The sequence below is a fragment of the Salmo salar genome, chromosome ssa22, assembly GCF_905237065.1.
Source record: "Salmo salar chromosome ssa22, Ssal_v3.1, whole genome shotgun sequence".
NCBI classification, from domain to species: Eukaryota; Metazoa; Chordata; class Actinopteri; order Salmoniformes; family Salmonidae; genus Salmo; species Salmo salar.
In genome coordinates, this window is record NC_059463.1 from 41,632,214 (window position 1) to 41,655,063 (window position 22,850).

Here is a 22,850-nt window from a genome sequence, read left to right on the forward strand (position 1 = left end):
CAGAGTCCTGGACAGGGAGGTGGAGCCGGCCGGATTCACTCTGGTCAGAGCGGACTGTGATCAGTAACAGGGAAACATCACGGCGGGGGCGTCTGCCTGCTTGTCAGGGACCAGTGGTGTAAATGGATCTTGGTAAGAGAGAGATTCTGTATCCCGACATTGAACTGCTTTCTGCGTCACTGCGACTCTACTATCTGCCCTGTGAGTTCCCCCAATTGTTTGTTACCGTTGTGTACATTCAACCTAAAGCTAATATAACAAAGGCATCAGAGAATATATAATCTGTCACAGAAACTGGAATCCATCTCCCCGTTGCATCCACATTTATTTTAGGGGATTTTAACAACTTTGCACGAAGTCCTGCGCACATACCACCAGAATGTGAAATGTCACACTAGGAAAAATAAGACTCTTGATTTGTGCTATGTGACAATACCAGTTGTGTTCCCGGCCACAACCTGGGGATATCAAACCACAATGTTGTCTACCTCAGGCCAACCTACTGTCAGCTCCTGGAGAGGGAGAAACCCACAGTTAAAACTGTCCAGATCTGGAAGGACAACCGTATCACTTGTCTCCAGGGGTGTTTTGACTGTACTATGTGGGAGGTATTTGAGGACAGCAGCTCTGATCTTGATGAACTCACAGATGTTGTTTCAGACTATGTAAACTTCTGTGTTGAGTCAGTTGTGCCTACTAAAATCTGTAAAATCTTCCCAAACAATAAGCCTTGAGTATCAAAACATCTAATATCACTACTTAATAGGAAGAAGGCAGTTTATGCTGAGGGTGATAGACAGGCTTTAAGAGATGTACAATGTGAGATCAAAAGACAGATACTGGTGGACAAGGAGGCATGCAGGCAAAGAGTGGAGAGGACCCTCTCCTCAGGAAACGCAAGGGTGGGATTAAATCCATGGCTAGTGCCCCCCACATAGGCAGGGGAAAAACCAGTGCTGACTGTGGGAGACATGAGGGCCAGAACATGGCTAATGAACTGCATGTTTTCTTCTCAAGAAATGAATCAGACAATCTTTTGTCGGAGGTTAAACAAATGGAAGCATCATTACAAATGTTTGAGAGGGTTGTTAAACAGGCTGATGTTTTGAAGTAAGTTGTTCAGGGGATGTAACGCACACAAAAGCTCAGGTCCAGACAAAATAAGTGGACATGTGTTAAAGCACTGTGCTGAACAATTGGCTGGTGTTTTTACAGACATTTTCCAATCCTCGCTTGACCAGCAATACCAACCAGTATTGTGGAAAAACTCAATTATACCAATTCCTAAAGCATCTAATCCCTCTGTGCTGAATGACTACAGCCCTGTCGCCTTGACATCCTCAGTAATGAAATGCCTTGAGAAAATTGTAAAAAATCATTCTCAGCGTCACCCAGAAGCTCCTCGACCCATTTCAGTTTGCCTATCAGCCGAGCAGAGGAGTTGATGATGCCATTCTTACTCTCCTCAACATGGTCTACAGACATCTACAGGGTGTACTCTCCTCAACATGGTCTACAGACATCTAGAGGGTGTACTCTCCTTAACATGGTCTACAGACTTCTAGGGGGTGTACTCTCCTCAACATGGTCTATAGACATCTAGAGGGTGTACTCTCCTTAACATGGTCTATAGACATCTAGAGGGTGTACTCTCCTCAACATGGTCTACAGACATCTAGAGGGTGTACTCTCCTCAACATGGTCTATAGACATCTAGAGGGTGTACTCTCCTTAACATGGTCTACAGACATCTAGAGGGTGTACTCTCCTCAACATGGTCTACAGACATCTAGAGGGTGTACTCTCCTCAACATGGTCTACAGACATCTAGAGGGTGTACTCTCCTCAACATGGTCTATAGACATCTAGAGGGTGTACTCTCCTCAACATGGTCTATAGACATCTAGAGGGTGTACTCTCCTCAACATGGTCTACAGACATCTACGGGGTGTACTCTCCTTAACATGGTCTACAGACATCTAGAGGGTGTACTCTCCTCAACATGGTCTACAGACATCTAGAGGGTGTACTCTCCTCAACATGGTCTACAGACTTCTAGGGGTGTACTCCTCAACATGGTCTACAGACTTCTAGGGGTGTACTCCTCAACATGGTCTACAGACATCTAGAGGGTGTACTCCTCAACATGGTCTATAGACATCTAGAGGGTGTACTCTCCTCAACATGGTCTATAGACATCTAGAGGGTGTACTCTCCTCAACATGGTCTATAGACATCTAGAGGGTGTACTCTCCTCAACATGGTCTATAGACATCTAGAGGGTGTACTCTCCTCAACATGGTCTATAGACATCTAGAGGGTGTACTCTCCTCAACATGGTCTATAGACATCTAGAGGGTGTACTCTCCTCAACATGGTCTACAGACATCTAGAGGGTGTACTCTCCTCAACATGGTCTACAGACTTCTAGGGGTGTACTCCTCAACATGGTCTACAGACTTCTAGGGGTGTACTCCTCAACATGGTCTACAGACATCTAGAGGGTGTACTCTCCTCAACATGGTCTATAGACATCTAGAGGGTGTACTCTCCTTAACATGGTCTACAGACATCTAGAGGGTGTACTCTCCTTAACATGGTCTACAGACATCTAGAGGGTGTACTCTCCTCAACATGGTCTACAGACATCTAGAGGGTGTACTCTCCTCAACATGGTCTACAGACTTCTAGGGGTGTACTCCTCAACATGGTCTACAGACTTCTAGGGGTGTACTCCTCAACATGGTCTACAGACTTCTAGGGGTGTACTCCTCAACATGGTCTACAGACATCTAGAGGGTGTACTCTCCTCAACATAGTCTATAGACATCTAGAGGGTGTACTCTCCTCAACATGGTCTATAGACATCTAGAGGGTGTACTCTCCTCAACATGGTCTATAGACATCTAGAGGGTGTACTCTCCTTAACATGGTCTACAGACATCTAGAGGGTGTACTCTCCTCAACATGGTCTACAGACATCTAGAGGGTGTACTCTCCTTAACATGGTCTATAGACATCTAAAGGGTGTACTCTCCTCAACATGGTCTACAGACATCTAGAGGGTGTACTCTCCTCAACATGGTTTATAGACATCTAGAGGGTGTCAAATCCCATATCAGGGTTTTGTTTGTTGACTTTTCTTCTGCCTTCATCACAATCAAGCCTTACGTTCTGGCACAGAGACTCATTCTTGACTTCTCCTTAGATGGGGGGCTGGTTTTGTGGCTGTTGGACTTCCTGAGCCAACGGTCACAGCGGGTCAAAATAGGTCCCCATGTGTCGGACATACGCAACACCAACACAGGCTCTCCTCAGGGATGTGTTGTACTAGTTCCCATCCTGACAGACACCTCGTTAAGTTCGCTGATGACACTGCCTTGATCAGCCTGTTGCATGATGACGAGGAACACCATGGCCCGGTCCTAAATTACTTTGTAGAGTGGTGTGATGAATCACACTTGGTCCTCAATACCAATAAGACCAAAGAGATGGGAATAGACTTCAGGAAGCATACAACACCTACCTCTGCAACATCAACCAGAGGTCAGAATATAGAGATTGTAGAGGAATACAAATATCTAGGTGTCCTCTTGGACAATAAGCTTCAGTGGAGTTAATGTACAGACCTGATCTACAAAAAGAGTCAACAGACTACTTTCTCAAAAAGCTGAGATCTTTTAATGTTAATTGTACTATACTGACTCTGTTTTACAAATCTTTCATTGAGTGTTTTAACTGTTTGTATTGTTTGTTGATTTGGCAATGCCACTGTCAACAAGAGAAATATGATGAAAAGGATTTTCACCACAGCAAGCAAGGTACTTGGAGTCACACAGACAGGCCTGGATGAGATCTTTAAGGTCAGGACCCTCCTCAAGGCTCACAAAATCATTTTAGACCCAAGCCCCCCCCCTGTACCCGGACTTTGAACTACTCCCCTCTGGGCGCAGGTATAGGGCACTGAGGCTATCCGGAACATATTCCAGTCCACGTGATCGAAGCAATCTTGAAGCGTGGAATCTGATTGGTCGGACCAGCGTTGAACAGACCTGAGCACGGGCGTTTCCTGTTTTACTTTCTGTCTATAGGCTGGGAGCAACAAAATGGAGTAGTGGTCAGATTTGCCGAAAGGAGGGCAGGGGGAGGGCTTTGTATGCATCGCGGAAGTTAGAGTAGCTATGATCCAGAATGCTTCCAGCTCGAGTTGCGCATTCGATATGCTGATACATTTTAGGGAGCCTTGTTTTCAGATTAGCTTTGTTTAAATCTCCAGCTACAATAAATGCAGCCTCAGGATATATGGTTTCCAGTTTACATAGAGTCCAGTGAAGTTGAGGTGTCTGCTTGGGGGGGGGGGGATATACACGGCTGTGATTTATAATTGAAGAGAATTCTCTTGGTAGATAATGCGGTCGGCATTTGACTGTAAGGAATTCTTGGTCAGGTGAACAAAAGGGCTTGAGTTCCTGTATGTTGTTATGATTACACCACAAATCGTTAATCATAAGGCATACACCCCCGCCCTTCTTCTACCAGAGAGATGTTTGTTTCTGTCGGTGCGATGCTTGAAGAAACCGGGTGGCTGTACCGACTCTGATAACATATCCCAAGTGAGCCATGTTTCCGTGAAACAGAGAATGTTACAATCTCTGATGTCTCTCTGGAAGGCAACCCTTGCTTGAATTTCGTCTACCTTGTTGTCAAGAGACTGGACATTGTCAAGTAGTATACTCGTGAGTGATCGGGAAAGTCGTAATGTTGGTAAGTTGACATTGCTCTTATATCCAATAGTTCTTCCCGGCTGTAATAAGACTTAATATTTCCTGGGGTAACAGTGTAAGAAATAATACATAGAAAAATAAAATACTGCATAGTTTCCTAGGAATGCGACGCGACCATCTCTGTCGGCGCGATGCTGCTTGGTTTCCTTTGTTAGGTATGCTAGTCATCGCCATGGACTAGTGTAAAAAAAATAATAATAATAAAAAACGGAATGAAGTTAAGTACAGGCAAAATCCTAGAGGAAACCTGATTCAGTCTGCTTTCCAACCGACACTCGGAGACAAATTCACCTTTCAGCAAGACAATGACTTAAAACACAAGTGCAAATATTACCAAGATGACATTGAATGTTCCTGAGTGGCCGAGTTAGTTTTGACTTAAATCGGCTTGAAAATCTATGGCAAGACTTTAAAATGGCTGTCTATCAATGATCAACAACCAACTTGATAAAGCTTGAAGAATAAAAAAAAAATAATAATTGATTCTAACATGTATTGACTCAGGAGTGTGAATACTTAAGTAAATAAGATATTTCTGTTTTAATTTTCAATTTAGCAAACATTTCTAAAAACATGTTTTCACTTTGTCGTTTTGTGGGAAAGGTGATACCTACAGTTGAAGTCAGAAGTTTACATACACCTTAGCCAAATACATTTTAACTCAGTTTTTCACAATTCCTGACATTTAATCCTAGTAAAGATTCCCTTTGTTAGGTCAGTTAGGATCACCACTTTATTTTAAGAATGTCAAATGTCAGAATAATAGTAGAGTGTTTTATTTCAGCTTGTATTTCTTTCATCACATTCCCAGTGGGTCAGAAGTTTACATACACTCAATTAGTACTCAATTATTCATCTCAGCCTATGCTACCCTCCAGTCCCTAGACTTCCTGGTGCTGACGGAAACATGGATTACCACAGATAACACTGCTACTCCTACTGCTCTCTCTTCGTCTGCCAACGTGTTCTCGCATACCCCTAGAGCATCGAGCCAGCGGGGTGGTGGCACTGGAATCCTCATCTCTCCCAAGTGGACATTCTCTCTTTCTCCCCTGACCCATCTGTCTATCTCCTCATTTGAATTCCATGCTGTCACAGTTACCAGCCCTTTCAAGCTTAACATCCTTATCATTTATCGCCCTCCAGGTTCCCTTGGAGAGTTCATCAATGAGCTTGACGCCTTGATAAGTTCCTTTCCTGAGGATGGCTCACCTCTCACAGTTCTGGGTGACTTTAACCTCCCCACGTCTACCTTTGACTCATTCCTCTCTGCCTCCTTCTTTCCACTCCTCTCCTCTTTTGACCTCACCCTCTCACCTTCCCCCCCTACTCACAAGGCAGGCAATACGCTTGACCTCATCTTTACTAGATGCTGTTCTTCCACTAATCTCATTGCAACTCCCCTCCAAATCTCCGACCACTACCTTGTATCCTTTTCCCTCTTGCTCTCATCCAACACTTCTCACTCTGCCCCTACTCGGATGGTATTGCGCCGTCCCAACCTTCGCTCTCTCTCTCCCGCTACTCTCTCCTCTTCCATCCTATCATCTCTTCCCTCTGCTCAAACCTTCTCCAACCTATCTCCTGATTCTGCCTCCTCAACCCTCCTCTCCTCCCTTTCTGCATCCTTTGATTTTCTCTGTCCCCTATCCTCCAGGCCGGCTCGGTCCTCCCCTCCTGCTCCGTGGCTCGACGACTCACTACGAGCTCACAGAACAAGGCTCCGGGCAGCCGAGCGGAAATGTAGGAAAACTCGCCTCCCTGCGGACCTGGCATCCTTTCACTCACTCCTCTCTACATTCTCCTCTTCTGTCTCTGCTGCTAAAGCCACTTTCTACCACTCTAAATTCCAAGCATCTGCCTCTAACCCTAGGAAGCTCTTTGCTACCTTCTCCTCCCTCCTGAATCCTCCTCCCCCTCCCCCCCCTCCTCCCTCTCTGCGTTTGACTTCGTCAACCATTTTGAAAAGAAGGTTGACGATATCCGATCCTCGTTTGCTAAGTCAAACGACACCGCTGGTCCTGCTCACACTGCCCTACCCTGTGCTTTGACCTCTTTCTCCCCTCTCTCTCCAGATGAAATCTCGCGTCTTGTGACGGCCGGCCGCCCAACAACCTGCCCACTTGACCCTATCCCCTCCTCTCTTCTCCAGACCATTTCCGGAGACCTTCTCCCCTTCCTCACCTCGCTCATCAACTCATCCTTGACCGCTGGCTACGTCCCTTCCGTCTTCAAGAGAGCGAGAGTTGCACCCCTTCTGAAAAAACCTACACTCGATCCCTCCGATGTCAACAACTACAGACCAGTATCCCTTCTTTCTTTTCTCTCCAAAACTCTTGAACGTGCCGTCCTTGGCCAGCTCTCCTGCTATCTCTCTCAGAATGACCTTCTTGATCCTAATCAGTCAGGTTTCAAGACTGGGCATTCAACTGAGACTGCTCTTCTCTGTGTCACGGAGGCTCTCCGCACTGCTAAAGCTAACTCTCTCTCCTCTGCTCTCATCCTTCTAGACCTATCTGCTGCCTTTGATACTGTGAACCATCAGATCCTCCTCTCCACCCTCTCCGAGTTGGGCATCTCCGGCGCGGCCCACGCTTGGATTGCGTCCTACCTGACAGGTCGCTCCTACCAGGTGGCGTGGCGAGAATCTGTCTCCGCACCATGCGCTCTCACCACTGGTGTCCCCCAGGGCTCTGTTTTAGGCCCTCTCCTATTCTCGCTATACACCAAGTCACTTGGCTCTGTCATATCCTCACATGGTCTCTCCTATCATTGCTATGCAGACGACACACAATTAATCTTCTCCTTTCCCCCTTCTGATAACCAGGCGGCGAATCGCATCTCTGCATGTCTGTCAGACATATCAGTGTGGATGACGGATCACCAGCTCAAGCTGAACCTCGGCAAGACGGAGCTGCTCTTCCTCCCGGGGAAGGACTGCCCGTTCCATGATCTCGCCATCACGGTTGACAACTCCCTTGTGTCCTCCTCCCAGAGTGCTAAGAACCTTGGCGTGATCCTGGACAACACCCTGTCGTTCTCCACTAACATCAAGGCGGTGACCCGATCCTGTAGGTTCATGCTCTACAACATTCGCAGAGTACGACCCTGCCTCACACAGGAAGCGGCGCAGGTCCTAATCCAGGCACTTGTCATCTCCCGTCTGGATTACTGCAACTCGCTGTTGGCTGGGCTCCCTGCCTGTGCCATTAAACCCCTACAACTCATCCAGAACGCCGCAGCCCGTCTGGTGTTCAACCTTCCCAAGTTCTCTCACGTCACCCCGCTCCTCCGCTCTCTCCACTGGCTTCCAATTGAAGCTCGCATCCGCTACAAGACCATGGTGATTGCCTACGGAGCTGTGAAGGGAACGGCACCTCCATACCTTCAGGCTCTGATCAGGCCCTACACCCAAACAAGGGCACTGCGTTCATCCACCACTGGCCTGCTGGCCCCCTTACCTCTGAGGAAGCACAGTTCCCGCTCAGCCCAGTCAAAACTGTTCGCTGCTCTGGCACCCCAATGGTGGAACAAGCTCCCTCACGACGCCAGGACAGCGGAGTCAATCACCACCTTCCGGAGACACCTGAAACCCCACCTCTTTAAGGAATACCTAGGATAGGATAAAGTAATCCTTCTAACCCCCCCCCTTAAAAGATTTAGATGCACTATTGTAAAGTGGTTGTTCCACTGGATATCATAAGGTGAATGCACCATTTTGTAAGTCGCTCTGGATAAGAGCGTCTGCTAAATGACTTAAATGTAAATGTAAATGTAGTATTTGGTAGCATTGGCTTTAAATTGTTCAACTTGGGTCAAACATTTCGGGTAGCCTTCCACAAGCTTCCCACAATAAGTTGGGTGAATTTTGGCCCATTCCTCCTGACAGAGCTGGTGTAACTGAGTCAGGTTTGTCGGCCTCCTTGCTCGCACACGCTTTTTCAGTTCTGCCCACAAATTTCCTATAGGATTGAGGTCAGGGCTTTGTGATGGCCACTCCAATACCTTGACTTTGTTGTCCTTAAGCCATTTTGCCACACCTTTGGAAGTATGCTTGGGGTCATTGTCCATTTGGAAGACCCATTTGCGACCAAGCTTTAACTTCCTGACTGATGTCTTGATGTTGCTTCAATATATCCACATAATTTTCCTGCCTCATGATGCCATCCATTTTGTGAAGTGCACCAGTCCCTCCTGCAGCAAAGCACCCCCACAACATGAAACTGCCACCCCCGTGCTTCACAGTTGGGATGGTGTTCTTCGGCTTGCAAGCCTCCCCCTTTTTCCTCAAAACATAACGATGGTCATTATGACAAAATGGTTCTATTTTTGTTTCATCAGACCAGAGGACTTTTCTCCAAAAAGTACGATCTTTGTCTCCATGTGCAGTTGCAAACCCGTCTCAGAACGCGTCTCCTTCCTGAGCGGTATGACGGCTACGTGGTCCCATGGTGTTTATACTTGCGTACAGATGAACGTGGTACCTTCAGGTGTTTAGAAATTGCTCCCAAGAATCAACCAGACATGTGGAGGTCTACAAAAAAAATTACTTGTGTCATGCACAAAGTAGATGTCCTAACCCACTTGCCAAAACTATAGTTTGTTAACAAGAAATTTGTGGAGTGGTTAAAAAACAAGTTTTAATGACTCCAACCTAAGTGTATGTAAACTTCCGACTTCAACTGTAGTCAGTCGCACAATTGAATGCATTCAACTGAAATGTCTACCCCGTTTAACCGAACCCCTCTGAATCAGAGCGGTGCGGGGGGGCTGCCTTAATCGACATCCACATCATCAGCAACAGGGGAGCAGTTGTTGTTGGGGGTTAACTACCTTGCTCAGGGATTCAAACCAGCAACCTTTCGGTTTACTGGCCCAGCGCTTTTAACTGCTGCATTCAGGCTATAATGCAACAAATGTAATGCAACAAAATGTGTCATGGGGTACGAATACTTTCTGAAGGCACTATCTCCTAATAATATTGCCAGTTTGATGACTTGTGATTGGATGACAACAAGCTACACGCGCCACTCTCATGGAAAAGCAAGAGCACCAGCTGCATAAATGATAAAACATTTCTCTCTCTGCAGGAAGTGCAATGTAGACCATCTGCATTGTGAATTCATGTGGAATTTTATGAATTTTTCTTATTTTAACTTAACGGCTTTAAACTGTATAACTGATCAATGCACCAAAACAAATCCTATGAAATGACGTCAACACATACTGGAGGAGTTACTGGCTAGGTACAAGTGGCTAGCTTAACTAACGAACTAGCTACATCGGTCGCGGCGCGCATGACCAGAATGGCACATCGATGAACCGCGAAAGGCACATCCCATTTCTGTTAGAAAATTGAGAAAGAGGAGGAGTTGGACTGTTTTGTGCCCAAAATTTACCTTTAAGAACAATTTTCCATTTGTCACATTCCTAGTCTCTGGTATTCTCTCTTCCCTCTTTTAAACTCACCAGACAAAGACTTGGTGATTTCCCCCATGAAATCAGCCCTATAGCCTGTTCGTATGAACCCTATTTCCACTTGACAAATGCACACACACACACACACTCACTCACCCACATGAACAGTGACCCAAGGCCAGTGGGGGAAAGTCCATGGCTGTTCAGCAGGAAGTACGGAATGTGGGAAAAGGTCAGTGGTGCTAGCTGATCCGCAGAGCGTCCCTACACGCACACAAACAGAGAGCGTCTTCAGCTCAGGGCTCTCCGACCCAACAACAAGTGTCTGTAGAAAAACACCAGCCTTGCCTGCCCCAGGGCCCACGTGCTGGGGCTTGGAGGCTAGCCCACTCACTGCGTGTGCATGTGTTTCTCTCTGAACAACAAGGCCTACACATTGATGCCAATGGGTTAGCTTATTCTTTCTCTCGCTACTCTTTTGATCTTCCCCTTTTTCTATCTTCTCTCTGTTAGTGATTAGCTGAGAGAGAATTTCAGTGATTTTAGAGTCTTAACAGCTGGCTCTCCTCAGTAACGAACTAACTACAGGCCTGCATTAAAAACCTCTAACCTGGCCCATATGCTATGTTTCTGTGGGGGAGGCTGTTTCTGTCTCTCTGGGTTGGCGGTGCGCTGGTTAAGGCTTGCTCAGCTGCAGAGGGATCTGGTGAATGAGACCAGATCAAACTCTCTTATTACAAGTGTTTCCAGAAGAGACTGTGCCGGTTACACTGTTCCATGTTCAAGCCTTTCATTGTCTCTCAATGTGTTGTTTTAACTGGGGAGAAGTGTTTCATGGATCTGATTGGATGTCTAACTTTGTAAAAGGCATTTCGATTGGACAGTCACTGTATTCTGTGGTAGCTGCTCTGATTGGCTGCAACCCTATCATGACACATCACCGATTGAGAATAAATAATTCCTCTGTAACATATCTGTACTAACTGGCTGTTCCCCTCCTCCCCAGCAGGGCGGCAATGGTGTTGCCATGACCGAGGGCGGCTGAGAGTCAGGGGAGAAGCTACGCAGCACCATGGAGGGCACCAGGGCCGCCGTCTTAGCGCTGGTCAAAAGCAAAGCCCCTCGACGGGACCGGAAGTGGCGTGTCGGGGCTTTGGTAAGGAAAGGGGGAGTCTGCCGGAACGGGACCACCTCACCACATGGGGAGTGCACCTCGGACGGAGAGAGGGGGCTGGAGTCCTCCTTGGAGGTGCAGAAGCCATCCCTGCTGTCGAAGGGGCTGGGAGAGAGAGTGGTGGCGCAAGGAGCAGAGGTGTCACCTGAGGGGGAGGAGGGCCTTGGCTCCTGGGACATGAAGTCTCATGACGAAGAGGTTGTGCAGCAGGAGCAAGAGGATCAGCAGGAGAAGGGGAGTAGTAACAGCCACAGCACCTCCAATACGGACAGCCCTGCCCTCTCCAGTAGCTGTACAGGTGAGACACACACACACACACACACACACACACACACACACACACACACACACACACACACACACACACACACACACACACACACACACACACACACACACACAAGACCTGGGTTCAAATACTATTTCAAGTATCTCAATTACTTTCACACACATTTCATAGTAAGTATTCAGATATTTATTATTTGAATATTGGCATGTATTTGAAAATACTCATACACTTACTCAAATATACTCCCATTCCCATGGTATTTGAAAATAGTATTTGAAATATGTATTTGAAAATACTTTCAAATAGTAGGCTATTTATATGAAATTATTTGAAAATACTTTCAAATACTTCCAATTAGGGCTGTGACGGTCGTGGAATTTTGTATTACGGTTATTGGCCAGCCAAATGACCACAGTCACTGTTATAATCGTTGGAATGGTATTTTTTTATTTTTTTATTTTTTTTAGATTCAGTTTCCCCTCTCCTCTGCTCCTGACTGCATGTGCTGCTGCTGCTGCTGCTGCTGCAGGGAGGGGAGGTGTTGACCAGGCTTGTTTGCTACAACACCTTGCTTGTTTCAGCGAGGAGCAACAAAGTTTCATCACATTCTAAAGAGTCCATGTTACTGCGGAAACGGACTCAAGCGTGCAAATGCCAGGTCGTTCCATCTTCAGTTAGCTAGTCGTTCTACACAACAACAAACGGTTTTTATGTTTTTGGTGTGTTTTATACGCTATTTATACAGTATGTGTGCCAGCCCTACTTCCAATAGAAGTAGTTGATTCAGGCCACATTATTTTAAAATACTCAAATAGACAGAAAAAAATATTTAAATATCAAATACACATGTATTTGAACCCTGTTGATGATTAGTGAAATGTGGCCCACCTTGTGTGCTACATCTGTTTTGATCGTAGTTGTTCCTATAGCATAAACACAGCATCACCTTTTACTCTATTTCTCACAAAGTAAAGTCCCTGTGATGTTTACCTTTAGACATAGCACCTATAACCCAGTCCCCTCGTTGACTTGAGAGAACTCTGTGTTCCAATCTAGAACTGTGTGCTGATCTATAACTTAAACTTCTATCCTAGAACTCAGTGTTCTGACATAAAACTCAGTGTGTTGATCTAGAACTGTAGTTTTGGGGGGGGTCTACATATTTTTATGATGTTTTATGATGTACACTCCCTGGTAATCCATCTGGCCCCGCAGCTTTGTGAATGTTAACCTGTTTAAAGGTCTTGCTCACATCGGCTACCGAGAGCGTTATCGCACAGTCGTCCAGAACAGCTGGTGCTCTCATGTATGCTTCAGTGTTGCTTGCCTCGAAGCGAGCATAAAAGGCATTTAGCTCATCTGGTAGGCTCACGTCACTGGGCAGGCAGATGCCAGGAGAACGATACCCGCCCCAGTACATAGTGCCAACTGTAAAGTTTGTTTCAGGAGGAATAATGGTCTGTGGCTGTTCATCGTTCGGGCTAGGCTCCTTAGTTCCAGTGAAGGGAAACCTTAACAGCATACAACAACATTTTAGACGATTCTGTACTTCCAACTTTGGGGCAACAGTTTGAGGAAGGCCCTTTCCTGTTTCAGCATGACAATGCCCTCGTTCAAAGCGAGTTCCATACAGAAATGGTTTGTTGAGATCAGTGTGGAAGAACTTGACTGTCCTGCTCAGAGCCCTGACCCGCAGCAATGTTCCAACATCTAGTAGAAAGCCTTCCCGCAAGAGTGGAGGCTGTTATAGCAGCAAAGCGGGGACCAACTCCATATTAATGCCCGTGATTTTGGAATTAGATGTTCTATGAGCAGGTGTCCGCATACAATCGATTGGTCGAACGAACAGAGGACTTTTGGTCGACCAAGATTTGTTTAGTCGGTGACAGCCCTAGTACCTTGTAAACAAATAGTTTGCAATTAGCCTTAACTTAATTTGCAGGCCTAGATCTCATCCACAAATGGCTTTCGAGAATGGTTAGCCCTCTGTGTCCTTGAGAGGCCCATTGACTTCTCCTCCAGATACAGACACCCTTTGATATGGAGCACTGCCTTGCTGTTTGTGTTTTACGGACGAGAGATCGTTATCTCCAGTCCACTTACACACACACACACACACACACACACACACAGGTACACCGCCATTCATGTGTGCATACTCACACACTCAGTTACACACGCATGCACACCCTCACCAACTTACACACACCCTCAGTACATGGAGCAGTTCAATGTGTCCCGGTAAAGGCCTCTGGTGGTGTTAACGCTGAGCTGCTCTCCCTCAGAGCATTTACACCAACCACAGTCAGACCAAACAGCTACTGTACCAAGAAGACACTGCTCTCACGGTTTCCTCCACCAGTGGCTCCTAAGACAACCTCCATGGTGTTCTATTAAAATCAATAGGAGACATTTTATGAGGTAGTGCAACAGAACTAGGTGGAGGTCTGGGAGTAATGGAATGAGAAACCTTGTTCTCTACAGGGCCATGTAGACATTCTCTCCTTTATTCTCCCGTATAGGATACTTCTCTATTTCCTACAATCTGGTCATATTTGGCCTCCTCTCTCTCCAAGCTCTGCCAACCTAAATGTTCCAGTCTGGTCAGTCGAGCTGTGTGTGTTTGTCTTGGCAGGTGGGAGATGGCACCTTCTCAAAGGAGCTAATGTTGTTAGGCTGTGGTCAAGTACGGCGGTCAAGTCAGTTGAGGTCTCTGAAGTTTTTTTTCTTTTTCGTAAAAACATTGAGAATGAGTCAGACTACACTACACACTATTAGGGTTTCAAGTAAACAGTATTGCTGCAGACAAGCAACATCTAGTGTTTCCCTCAAAACGACTACCCTCCTGTCACGCAACTTTGCCACTGAAACGTATTAATAACTCCACTCTTCTCAGGCGCTGGACAACAGGCAGTTTAAGTACTGACGGTAAAAATACTGGAGATGGAAAACAACTCCATATCTACTCAGTGTTTGAGTTTGATAGTTTACCCCAAGGAGGCACATTAAGGTGGCAATGAGGTGCTTCATGTTTAAGCAGAGATTACGTTATACGAATAGAAAAGCAAGTTCACTGAATTCCTCGTCATTAAAACCTAGTGTTGGACTGATACGCGTGCTTCTACACCTGCATTGCTTGCTGTTTGGGGTTTTAGGCTGGGTTTCTGTACAGCACGTTGTGACATCAGCTAAGAAGGGCTTTATAAGAAGGGCTTTATAAATAGATTTGATTGATTGATGCACACTATGGCGATTTCTCAATTTTGAGGAGGCAAGGAAAGAAGATGCAAGGAATGGAGGAAAGATTAATTGGGAAAGAGGCTCTTAGAGGAAAGTGGTCATGGATGAGGCATTGAGAACCCCCTCGGCTGGTCTGTCAGTCTGTTCTCATTCTGGGGGAGTTACTTCTCCTCAGGCGCCTCGGCTTCCTCCCACACAGCGGAGCTCAGGCCCTCTTCCTTCTCTCTCTCGCTCTCTATGTGGCTCTTCGCTGCCCGGCCTATCCCTGCTGTGCTGGGTTTCCCATGTTTTCATCCTGGCCTAGCCTAGCAACGTAGCCCTGCCGTCAGGTTAAGCCTAGAATTAAATGGATAGAATAGAACACCCGTAACGTGGTCCTAAATTCTCAAGTGGAACATTGCATTGAAGTGGATTGTCCCTTCTACTCCATTCTGTTTCTATGGTGTGTAGCAGAGTGGATAGAACAGAAGGCACTTGGTTCCAAATTCTGAAATGGAACGTTGCCTTATAACGTAATGTCCCTCCTTGCTATTCTAGTTTTAAACAGGGTGTTGGAGAAATCCCCCTAGCAACAGAACGGAGAGAACAGAACACATGGTTGGAACAGAATGTGTAGAGTGGAACACACATGGTTCTAAGTTCTGGAATGGAATGTCACTTTAATCGGATTGTCCCTCTTAGCCGGTGTTAATCTATGGTGTCTCCTACCCCTGGCATTTCTAGCATAGCTCCTGGGCTCCACTGGGAGAACCCTTTGGCAGGCAGCGGCAGAGATTACACCTCGGGGAGGGAGCAGGCTGGAACTCACTAGCACTGAGTAGATCCTTGACACAGACACATTTACACAGTGGTGGAAAAAGTACTCAATTGTCATACTTGAGTAAAAGTTACGATACTTTTACTGAAGTCATTTTCTATTAAGGTGAGTCACCCAGTAAAATACCAGAGCAAAAGTCTAAGTATTTGGTTTTAAATATACTTCAGTATCAAAAGCAGCCAGGGCCACACCAACACTGACATTATTTACAAGCAAAGCATTTGTTTAGTTAGTCCGCCAGATCAGAGGAAGTAGGGATGACCAGGTTTGTTCTCTTGATAAGTGTGTGAATTTGACCATTGTGGGTGTCAAGGAAAATGTTTGGAGTAAAAAGTACATTATTTTCTTTAGGAATGTAATGAAGTAAAAGTAGTCAAAAATATAAATGGTAAAGTAAAAAACCTCCAAAAACGATTTAAGTAGTACTTTAAAGTAGTTTTACAGCACTGCATATACACATATAGAAACATACACATAAACGCGCGCAAGTGCACCCACGCCAAGCTCCCATTGCACATAACAGTGGTGGAAAAAGTACCCAATTGTCATACTTGAGTAAAAGTAAAGGTACCTTAATAGAAAATGACTCTAGTAAAAGTGAAAGTCACCCAGTAAAATACTACTTGAGTAAAAGCATAAAAGTATTTGGTTTTAAATACAGTTAAGTATCAAAAGTAAATGTAATTGCTGAAATATACTTAACAATCAAAAGTAAAAGTATATCATATTTTAAAATTCATTATATAAAGCTAACAAGACGGCACCATTTTCTTAATTTTTTAATATTTTTTTTATTTACGGATACCCAGAGGCATGCGCCAACACTCAGACTACATTTACAAAATAATCATTTGTGTTTAGTGAGTCCGCCAGATCAGAGGCAGTAGGGATGACCAGGGATGTTCTCTTGATAAGTATGTGAATTATAAAACATTTCTGTCCTGCTAAGCATCCAAAATGTAACGAGTACTTTTGGGTGTCAGGGAAAATGTATGGAGTAAAAAGTACATTATTTTAGTGAAGTAAAAATATCAATAGTAAAGTACAGATACCCCCAAAAACTACTGAAATAGTACTTTAAGGTGTTTTTACTTAAGTACTTTAATCACTGCACATATACATAACATTGTTGAGGTAGCGTTGGTAAATGTACATATAGCCCAGTGATTCACGCAAAGCCATAAATATACTGTCCAGACTGGTGGCACCAACATTACCTTTAACATTTTTAGTCTGACTCCAGTGTCATCCTTATCTCACTTCCATCTCTTTACAGTCACTCCAGTATTACAGACAAATGCTTTCATATTACACACATTTCCATGTGGATTGCTAACTATATGAATAATTAAACTGTTCAGTAGTCCCAAATATAATACAAGTACATTTATATGACAAGATGTTCCTTGTCTGGTAATGTGATCAGGAGAAACTCCTGTCCCTAGGTTAAGTCAGTCAGGGATTCGGGGCTTTAGAATAACAGAACCTTCCCTTGTCTATCTTTCTCCAGATCTGTCCCAGACGTCGTCTCCATCGCTGTCGGACCAACTCCTCCTGGGTCGAGAGGATGTGACGGGGGCCGGGATCAATGTGGAATGTCGTATCTGTGGAGACAAGGCCTCGGGGTTCCACTATGGAGTACACGCCTGTGAGGGTTGCAAGGTGAGGAAGCAGGGATTGAAGGGATGGGAAGATCCCAGGAGGCTCCCAGAATGTGTTACATAAAATGTATTGGAGCAGCTTTTTGCATAATTTATAAACTGTAAAGTCTACTGCTCTATATATCTAATAAACCCTTTCTCACAGTTTTTTCTTTCTTCCCCCCTCTACTGTCTCGGTTTCTCTCAGGGGTTTTTCCGGCGGACCATCCGTATGAAGCTGGAGTACGAGCGCTGTGAGCGCAGCTGTAAGATCCAGAAGAAGAGCAGAAACAAGTGCCAGTACTGCCGCTTCCAGAAGTGCCTGCTGCTGGGCATGTCCCATGACGGTGAGACACAACCACCTTCCTATTCTCACATGTTTACTGGAGAAAGTGGGGGATGTACCCCATCAGTGAGTATTTGTGAGTATCCCCAATTTATGGATGCAGACTAAAATTTGTTTTCCTGCTTGTTCCCAGCGATCCGGTATGGCCGCATGCCGGAGGCAGAGAAGAGGAAGCTGGTGGCGGGCCTCCTGGCGGGAGAGAGAGCCCCGACCACCAACCCCAATGGCTCGGATCTCAAATCCCTGGCCAAGGAGGTCAACAACGCCTATCTGAAAAACCTCAACATGACCAAGAAGAAGGCTCGCAGCATCCTCACCGGCAAGACCAGCTCCAGCCCAGTAGAGTATCCATATGTAAATGAAATATTCTGAACAGAAATATAAATGCAACAATTTGTTACAATTTAAGTGAGTTACAGTTCAAGGAAATCAGTCAATTGAAGTAAATTTATTAGGCCCTAATCTAGGGATTTCACATGAGTGGGCCTGGGAGGGCGTAGGCCCAACCACTGGTTGGTCGTACTGCCAAATTCTCCAAAATGACGTTGGAGGTGGCTTATGGTAGTAGAGAAATTAAAATGTCATTATCTGGCAACAGTCCAGGAGACATTTGTGGCGTTGTGTGACAAAACTGCACATTTTAGAGTGGCCTTTTATTGTTCACAGCACAAGGTGCACAGGTGTAATGATCATGCCATTTAATCAGCTTCTTGATATACCACACCTGTCAGGTGGCTGGATTCTTTTGGCAAAGGAGAAATGCTCACTAACAGGAATGTAAACAAATTTGGGCACAAAATTTGAGAGATATAAGCTTTTTTTATTTTCTTTCAGCTCATGAAACATGGGACCAACACTTGCGTCTATATTTTTGTTCACTATACAGTGAGGGAAAAAGTATTTGATCCTCTGCTGATTCTGTACGTTTGTCCACTGACAAAGAAATTATCAGTCTATAATTTCAATGGTAGGTTTATTTGAACAGTGAGAGACAGAATAACCACAAAACAATCCAGAAAAACGCATGTCAAAAATGTTATAAATTGATTTGCATTTTGCATTAGGAGGGCTCTTAAAGGGAGTGCTCCTAATCTCAGTTTGTTACCTGTATAAAAGACACCTGTCCACAGAAGCAATCAATCAATCAGATTCCAAACTCTCCACCATGGCCAAGACCAAAGAGCTCTCCAAGGATGTCAGGGACAAGATTGTAGACCTACATAAGGCTGGAATGGGCTACAAGACCATCGCCAAGCAGCTTGGTGAGAAGGTGACAACAGTTGGTGCGATTATTCGCAAATGGAAGAAACACAAAAGAACTGTCAATCTCCCTCGGCCTGGGGCTCCATGCAAGATCTCACCTTGTGGAGTTGCAATGATCATGAGAACAGTGAGGAATCAGCCCAGAACTACACGGGAAGATCTGGTCAATGATCTCAAGGCAGCTGGGACCATAGTCACCAAGAAAACAATTGGTAAAACACTACGCCGTGAAGAACTGAAATCCTGCAGCGCCCGCAAGGTCCCCCTGCTCAAGAAAGCACATATACATGCCCGTCTGAAGTTTGCCAATGAACATCTGAATGATTCAGAGGACAACTGGGTGAAAGTGTTGTGGTCAGATTAGAGGTCGACCGATTTATGATTTTTCAACGCCGATACAGATTATTGGAGGACCAAAAAAAGCCGATACCGATTAAACGGCCTAATTTTTTATTTATTTGTAATAATGACAATTACAACAATACTGAATGAACACTTATTTTAACTTAATATAATACATCAATACAATCAATTTAGCCACAAATAAATAAAGAAACATGTTCAATTTGGTTTAAATAATGCAAAAACAAAGTGTTGGAGAAGAAAGTAAAAGTGCAATATGTGCCATGTAAAAAAGCTAACGTTTAAGTTCCTTGCTCAGAACATGAGAACATATGAAAGCTGGTGGTTCCTTTTAACATGAGTCTTCAATATTCCCAGGTAAGATGTTTTAGGTTGTAGTTATTATAGGACTGTTTCTCTCTATACGATTTGTATTTCATATGCCTTTGACTATTGGATGTTCTTATAGGCACTTTAGTATTGCCAGTGTAACAGTATAGCTTCCGTCCCTCTCCTCGCTCCTACCTGGGCTCAAACCAGGAACACATCGACAACAGCCACCCTCGAAGCAGTGTTACCCATGCAGAGCAAGGGGAACAACTACTCCAAGTCTCAGAGCGAGTGACGTTTGAAACGCTATTAGCGCGCACCCGCTAACTAGCTAGCCATTTCACATCGGTTACACCAGCCTAATCTTGGGAGTTGACAGGCTTGAAGTCATAAACAGCGCAATGCATTGCGAAGGGCTGCTGGCAAAACGCACGAAAGTGCTGTATGAATGAATGCTTACGAGCCTGCTGGTGCCTACCATCGCTCAGTCAGACAGCTCTATCAAATCATAGACTTAATTATAACATAATAACACACAGAAATACGAGCCTTAGGTCATTAATATGGTCGAATCCGGAAACTATCATCTCGAAAACAAAATGTTATTCCTGTTACATTGCACAACCTTCAATGTTATGTCATAATTACGTAGAATTCTGGCCCAAACTGTTGCATATACCCTGACTGCATGCAATGAATGCAAAATGACACAATTTCACCTGGTTAATATTGCCTGCTAACCTGGATTTCTTTTAGCTAAATATGCCAGTTTAAAAATATATACTTCTGTGTATTGTTTTTAAGAAAGGCATTGATGTTTATGGTTAGGTACAGTCGTGCAACGATTGTTCTTTTTTCGCAAATGCGCTTTTGTTAAATCATCCCCCGTTTGGCGAAGTCGGCTGTCTTTGTTAGGAAGAAATAGTCTTCACAGTTCGCAACGAGCCAGGCGGCCCAAACTGCTGCATATACCCTGACTCTGTTTGCAAGAGATGTGACACATTTTCCCTAGTTAAAAGAAATTCATGTTAGCAGGCAATATTAACTAAATATGCAGGTTTAAAAATATATACTTGTGTGTTGATTTTAAAGGCATTGATGTTTATGGTTGGAGCAACGTGTACCTAAGCGATTATATGCAACGCAGGACAGACTAGATAAACTAGTAATATCATCAACCATGTGTAGTTAACTAGTGATTATGATTGATTGATTGTTTTTTATAAGATAAGTTTAATGCTAGCTAGCAACTTACCTTGGCTTCTTACTGCATTCGCGTAACAGGCAGGCTCCTCGTGGAGTGCAATGTGAAGCAGGTGGTTAGAGCATTGGACTAGTTAACCGAAAGGTTGCAAGATTGAATCCCTGAGCTGACATGGTAAAAATCTGTCGTTCTGCCCCTGAACAAGGCAGTTAACCCACCGTTCCTAGGCCATCATTGAAAATAAGAATGTGTTCTTAACTGACTTGCCTAGTTAAATAAAGGTCAAAAAATAATAATAATAATAATCGGCCAAATCGGCGTCCAAAAATACCGATTTCCGATTGTTATGAAAACTTGAAATTGGCCCTAATTAATCGGCCTTTCCGATTAATCGGTCGACCTCTAGGTCAGATGAGACCAAAATGGAGCTCTTTGGCATCAACTCAACTCGCCGTGTTTGGAGGAGGAGGAATGCTGCCTATGACCCAAAGAACATCATCCCCGCCGTCAAACATGGAGGTTTGAAACATGCTTTGGGGGGGATTTCTGCTAATGGGACAGGACAACTTCACCGCATCAAAGGGACAATGGACGGGGCCATGTACCGTCAAATCTTGGGTGAGAACCTCCTTCCCTCAGCCAGGGCATTGAAAAATGGGTTGTGGATGGGTATTCCAGCATGTCAATGACCCAAAACACACGGCCAAGGCAACAAAGGAGTGGCTCAAGAAGAAGCACATTAAGGTCCTGGAGTGGCCTAGACAGTCTCCAGACCTTAATCCCATAGAAAATCTGTGGAGGGAGCTGAAGGTTCTAGTTGCCAAACGTCAGCCTCGAAACCTTAATGACTTTGAGAAGATCTGCAAAGAGGAGTGGAACAAAATCCCTCCTGAGCTGTGTGCAACCCTGGTGGCCAACTACAAGAAACGTCTGACCTCTGTGATTGCCAACAAGGGTTTTTGCCACCAAGTACTAAGTCATGTTTTTGAGAAGGGTCAAATACTTATTTCCCTCATTAAAATGCAAATCAATTCATAACATTTTTGACATGCGTTTTTCAGGATTCTTTTGTTGTTATTCTGTCTCACTGTTCAAATAAACCTACCATTAAAATGATAGACTGATCATTTCTTTGTCAGTGGGCAAACGTACAAAATCAGCAAGGGATCAAATACTTTTTCCCCTCACTGTACATATAATACTTTAACACCAGCTCCATACCCTTTCCATATGTAAATATTATACATTTTATATATTAACTTCAGTTCCAGCGTCATGCAGTACAGACACATAATAGTTAAACACCATCTGTAGCCCAGTACTGTGTATACATATTCTGCATACTGACTATAAAACATATGTTACCTTTAAACCAGCTCCGATTTTCATCTGTATTGACCTCCAGAGTTGATGTCTGTATCTAATGGGGGTCTAATCTAATTAGCATAATTGTAAAAATCCCCATCAAAATCTGTCAATTTAATCTAGAGATATCTGTTTGTGCATGGGCTGCGTCTCAACCCACTGCATCTGCCTATGTCGCCTTCCGCATCTGTGGTGAAAGGTGGCAAAGTGAGAGACGTGTTTGTCAGACCATGAGACATCCCAAATATCTGTGTTCTCACAAAAACGTCTGTTGCGTCTGAACGCTCCCATGAACACGATGGTGTTCTCGTTTTGCTTTACGGCCCCCACAAGCCTCACGGGATTGATCTGAAGTTGGTACATCCGATCTGCCAACTTCTGTCTGAACCGTTTGGGCTACACACTAATATGACCCCTCTGTGGAAAGGCAAGTCTCTCATGAACATGTTGGTTGTTTTGCTCTTGGATGCTTCACAAGACTAGTCTGAATGGAAAGATTCATGGAAGTACAGTGCATTCAGAAAGTATTCAGACCCCTTGATTTTTTCCACATTTTGTTACGTTACAGCCTTCTTCTAAGCCGGATTAAGTTGTTTTTTTCCCCTCATCAATCTACACACAATACCCCATAATGGAAA

General features: G+C 44.6%; 1 protein-coding gene across 5 annotated transcripts in view; it reads left to right on the forward strand.

The window, feature by feature from the left end:
* Positions 1-22,850, forward strand: part of LOC100136532 (peroxisomal proliferator-activated receptor beta1A) — a 54,525-nt gene that overhangs the window by 15,071 nt on the left and 16,604 nt on the right. For 2 of the 5 annotated variants that reach the window (XM_045704995.1, XM_045704994.1), the window contains 4 exons: positions 11,212-11,674; positions 17,233-17,384; positions 17,571-17,709; positions 17,842-18,062. In XM_045704995.1, the coding sequence (XP_045560951.1) occupies positions 11,275-11,674; positions 17,233-17,384; positions 17,571-17,709; positions 17,842-18,062 (912 nt within the window). In that variant the 5' untranslated portion in view covers positions 11,212-11,274. 5 annotated transcript variants of the gene reach the window in all.